This window comes from Takifugu flavidus, unplaced genomic scaffold, assembly GCF_003711565.1.
Source record: "Takifugu flavidus isolate HTHZ2018 unplaced genomic scaffold, ASM371156v2 ctg787, whole genome shotgun sequence".
NCBI classification, from domain to species: domain Eukaryota; kingdom Metazoa; phylum Chordata; class Actinopteri; order Tetraodontiformes; family Tetraodontidae; genus Takifugu; species Takifugu flavidus.
The window spans coordinates 1-4,770 of record NW_026622397.1 but is presented as its reverse complement, the minus strand read 5'-3'; the positions used below and the strand labels follow the sequence as shown (position 1 = coordinate 4,770).

Below are 4,770 nucleotides of genomic sequence, written 5' to 3'. Positions count from 1 at the left end.
GATTGATTCAATTATTTGGCAAGGAAATTTACATTAGCTAAAAATAAAATCTCTGGCCTTGTAGAGATTGCAGGTTTTTGACAAAATGGTGGACCTGATTGACTTTCTCTGGAATGATTTTTTAGAGTCTGAGCATTGGACAAGTTATGTTTTTATTATTATATACCTTACCCATGCACACAAAAAATGAACATGAAATAATTTTATTTTGAGAATAGGGTGACAGCAGATATAGGTGGACAAAATTGGCAGACAAGATGTACAAAAATGTAATCGTAACCCATGTCCCCAAATCAACCGGAAGTCCTGTATATCCATTTTATTATTGTTCTACTGCAGCTTTATGAGTGAAGCGGCTCATAAAGTTTCTGCAAAACGAGAAATGATTGGTTATTTTAATGGTGTAAGGAGAGAAATATCAGGCATTGTATATCTTTGGATACAGTTGTGAGGGTGGCTTAGTCCTCTGGTAAGTGGGGCACTGTGCAGTGAGGGGAAGCTTAAGGTGATCAATGATACTGAAGACGACCTTAATAAATTGCTTGATAATTAATAATGGCTCCAACTTGTCATGAGATCAGTGTTTCCCTAGAGTTTTTGTACTCCATTTTGATTTAAAGGAGACTTCTCCTAATCTTTTTTCTTCTCTCTTCTAACATATCAGCTACCAACATTGGTGTCCATATCCATCCGCATACGAGCACAACATAGTGGAAATTGGAAGCATACTCTTTTCCAGACAAACCAATTATCTGGTGCTGTCCATTCTGGGAGAGGGTACATTTGGCAAAGTAGTCAAATGTATAAGACTCAAAGACAACAAGACTGTGGCAGTCAAAGTCATAAGAAAAGAGAAGAATTTTGTAGAGGATGAATGTAGAGTAATAATAACTTTTGTTCCTATTTGCACTTGTATATGGTTTAATTAAGGTGAACCTTGATATTTGTCTCCTTAGATACAAGCCCTGCTAAAGCTTAAAAATCTGGATCCAGAAATATGCAACGTTGTCCAGATTCACGCAGCCTTTTTTGACAGAGGATATTTCTGTTTCGTCTTTGAGTACCTGGACAAAAGTCTCTTTGACTACATGGCGGAGAACGATTTTCGTCCTCTGCCTCTAGAGGGAATCCGATTAATTGTCCAACAGGTATGTCTCGCTGCACTTCCTTTTTCATCAATAGCCCCTTGGTCTAATGTTGAAAAAGTATTGTGAAAGTGTTTTATTCGCTTTAAGCTTGCAGTTGCACTTCAATCTCTGAGGAGTGTGGGACTAACACACTGTGATATAAAGCTGGACAATATTATGCTAGTGGACCATGAAAAGCAACCCTTCAGAATCAAACTTATCGACTTTGGTCTTGCAGACGTTGCATCCAGTATACCACAGGGCTCAGTTATACAGGCCCTCTCTTACAGGTAATTATTTTTGCAAATGTTTAAAATCATGGAAATCTACAGTATAAATAACCAAGTGTAAAAAGCAAAGTAACACCCTTTTATAGGTCTCCAGAGGTCCTTTTGGGTCTTCCGTTGACAGAGGCTGTCGACATGTGGTCTCTGGGCTGTGTGGTTGGAGAGTTGCACCTTGGGGATCGGCTCTTTGATGGGAACAATGAGTATGACATGGTAAGTATATTTGTAGTTTACTTCATTCTTTTCTTTGAACTTTTCTGTAACGTAAACTTTTTTTGGTGAATATTGTGACGTGGTGTTTTCTTTACCCACAGATGAGGAGCATTGTGGAACTATTAGGTCAACCTCCGAATCGAATGCTAGATGCAGGCATAAAAACTAATCAATACTTTAAGAAAAGCTTGTGCCCATGGAATCGATCATGGAAACTAAAGGTATGTGTGGTAGTTTGTCCAAGATATTTCGTACGGACTCTCATTTTTTCCCCAAATGAATAGGTAGGAATGTTTATTTTGTTATCCTTAACTCATTTTCTGTTATCTGTTTAGACACACCTCAGAACAGCAGGTGATAAGCTTCTGGATTCTCTGGATGACCTTTTAAGCGTAAGTTTTTCCAGTTTTAATTTGTTATTCACGCCAATGTAACAACACTTTCTGTATAGCGTAAAGAATATATTTACTGGGTAATTAGCTACTTTAAATCACTTTTTATTGTTCCAGGCCTTCCGCACTAAAGGCTGCGAAAATCCAGACCTCAGTCTGTTTGTTGACATGTTAAAGAAAATGCTTGACCTTGATCCTGCTACGCGCATTACCCCAGCTCAACTGTTGCAACATGGTTTTCTGACAAACACTGAGTAAGTCTACACAAAGATCATTCGTTTCAGTCCTAAAACCCTTGATTTATCCATTTGAAAAAATTGCAGGATCTCAGATAATTTTTTAAGTCAAGTATTTGTTGTCTTGAAGGGTGGGGACTACCTGTGAAGAGCCAGAGGTTACTGCCAGCAAGAAAAATGGACAGTCTTTACAGTCGCAGTGTGAATACACCCAGCACAACCAAGCAAGCCAGTTAAAACAGGGCAGAAAAAGCATGACTATAAAGATGATGACCCAACTTGTCACGACTCCAAGCGGCCTAAAATTCAGTCAAGGGTGACACCAAGGGAGGACACACAAATGAATGCTGTGAATTCCACTGTTCAGAGGAAGCTGCCTGATGGGAAGGATGGTGGGCCTCATTGCTCCACCTCGATGGCTGTGCCCAAGTTCAGCCAACAAGCGTTGAAAAGAAGAAGAAATGCACAGGCAGGAAAGGAAAGAAAAAGTAACTGACTCCCTGAACACATATGTTGTGGGTACAGTCCCAGCTGGTCTTTCAATCACATATTCACCGTGAATTATAATAAAGGAAGCTGATTTCATTATGTTAAACATTAGTTTTGTTTTTTCAAGACCATAAAGTGTTTACAGAAAATGAAACAACAAATTGGTGCATTCAAATTAATATAATTATTATTTGGGAACCTATTCCCTTGTTTTGGGTGCCTGAGGAAAGGTTGACTGATTTTTACTTTGTCCTATTTACTCTGCCTATTGTTGCACACAAAATTGAAGTAACAATATTTAATAGGTTTATTTCAAATATTTTAGTCTTAGAAGATTAAAAAGATTGAAAAACTAACATAATTTAAGAGGCAAAAAATGTTTTAGCCCAACTTTCTGGGCAATGGTGATATATGGCTGATGTATAAGTAATTTGTATACAGTTGCTAAAACAGACAGCAAACAGCTAATAACTGCCAAAGATATGTTTGATAAAGATCAGAATCAGGTTTATTGCCATTGTTCATGTAATGCACAGTATTACAAAAGCTAGGAATTTGTCTTGGTGTGACGCTGCAACATTCAACATAAAGAAGACAACACTAGAATAAGATAATAAAATAAGATATATATACAGTATCTATATAAATAGTAAGAAATAGTGCAGGTCAATGCAGGAGTAGTGTATTGTTCGTGAGTCCGACTGGCTGCTGTACATGGTGCTTAAGTGATAAGTCACTTGGTGTTCAGTAGCCTGATGGCAGAGGGGAAGAAGCTGTTCATGTAGCGGGAGGTTTTGGTCCGAATGGACCGTAGTCTCCTGCCTGAGGGGAGGGGGGAAAACAGTCCGTGACCAGGGTGGAAGGGTCGGCCGTGATGACGACATTGCACACCTCCGGGTCCTGGAGATATACAGGTCCTGGATGGATGGAAGCCTGCAGCCGATCACTTCTCGGCAGCGCGCACGACGCGCTGCAGCCTCAGTCTGTCCCTGACGGTGGCGCCAGCATACGGTGATGGAGGAGGTGAGGATGGACTCCATGATGGCCGTATAAAACTGCGCCAACATCCTGGGAGGCAGTTTGAGCTTCCTCAGCTGCCGTAGGAAGAACATCCTTTGCTGGGCCTTCTTGATGAGGGAGCTGATGGTTGGCTCCCACTTAAGGTCCCGGTGATGGTGGTGGTGCCAGGAAGCGGAAGGAGTCCACGATGGTGATGGGGGGAGTCCATGAGGGCAAGGGGGGGCAAAGATACACAGGATATCCCCAAACTACTTGTTACCAACTATTTTTAATTAATCCTGCACAATCATCCTTAGCAGATGTATGTGTTGCTCTCACCAGTGTTTTCAGTGTAAATCACCATCGTAATTATAGAGAAAATGATTAGTCACCTTCTCTCAGTGTTTCTTTATTCATCTGCTACTATCAACTAAATCCTATTTAACACCATATAAAATGTACTGTAACTATTAATTTGTTGCAGTTTTAAATGTTTATAGGATAGATCAACATTTTTCTTAATATATTTATGTTATTCCAGCTCATGTCATATTTTAATCCTGCTGAGTTATGTGGTCAATGCTTTCATGATTCCTGTCTTTATTTCTGCACATTTGGGAACCTTTTATTTTATTTTTATATTCTTCTCTGAATACTTGGTATTTACTTACATATTTTATCAAATAAAAAATTACCCCAAATAAGATTTATTGTTTATTTAAAATATATATGGTATATATGTTAAAGACATTTATGTAAATGGCAATAACTTTAAAAATACCATTTAAAATACCACATAAATTACCACTGTAATTTTTTAATATAGAGATCAGGGTCAAACAGATGCATGAAGCCGTGTTTGGCCTTGTATCTTTTCAAAAAAAATCCTAGTTACGAATGAATATTTTTATTTGACCAAATTGCCCTTTAGAACATTTGACACATAAATCAACAGAGCAGATATAGCTCTATAGCAACGGCATGCCTAAGTTATTAAAACATTACATTAGACAAAGTGGAGGATGAG

General features: G+C 38.7%; 1 protein-coding gene across 1 annotated transcript; it reads left to right on the top strand.

Annotated features, from left to right (window-relative positions):
- Positions 1–926: 926 nt before the first annotated feature.
- Positions 927–2,825, top strand: LOC130521206 (homeodomain-interacting protein kinase 2-like). The gene is made up of 7 exons (XM_057024835.1): positions 927–1,148; positions 1,236–1,417; positions 1,504–1,627; positions 1,729–1,848; positions 1,963–2,019; positions 2,137–2,273; positions 2,386–2,825. The coding sequence occupies exons 1-7, from the start codon at positions 1,089–1,091 to the stop codon at positions 2,573–2,575; spliced, it is 870 nt and encodes a 289-aa protein (XP_056880815.1). The 5' UTR covers positions 927–1,088; the 3' UTR covers positions 2,576–2,825.
- The last annotated feature ends 1,945 nt before the right edge of the window (positions 2,826–4,770 follow it).

Bases quoted from the DNA above. Each gene is read 5' to 3' on its own strand.
- LOC130521206 (XM_057024835.1), top strand. From the start codon at position 1,089: ATGGCGGAGAACGATTTTCGTCCTCTGCCTCTAGAGGGAATCCGATTA. The intron at 1,149-1,235 runs GTATGTCTCGCT...ATTCGCTTTAAG, and splicing joins TCCGATTAATTGTCCAACAG to CTTGCAGTTGCACTTCAATC. The intron at 1,418-1,503 runs GTAATTATTTTT...ACCCTTTTATAG, and splicing joins ATACAGGCCCTCTCTTACAG to GTCTCCAGAGGTCCTTTTGG.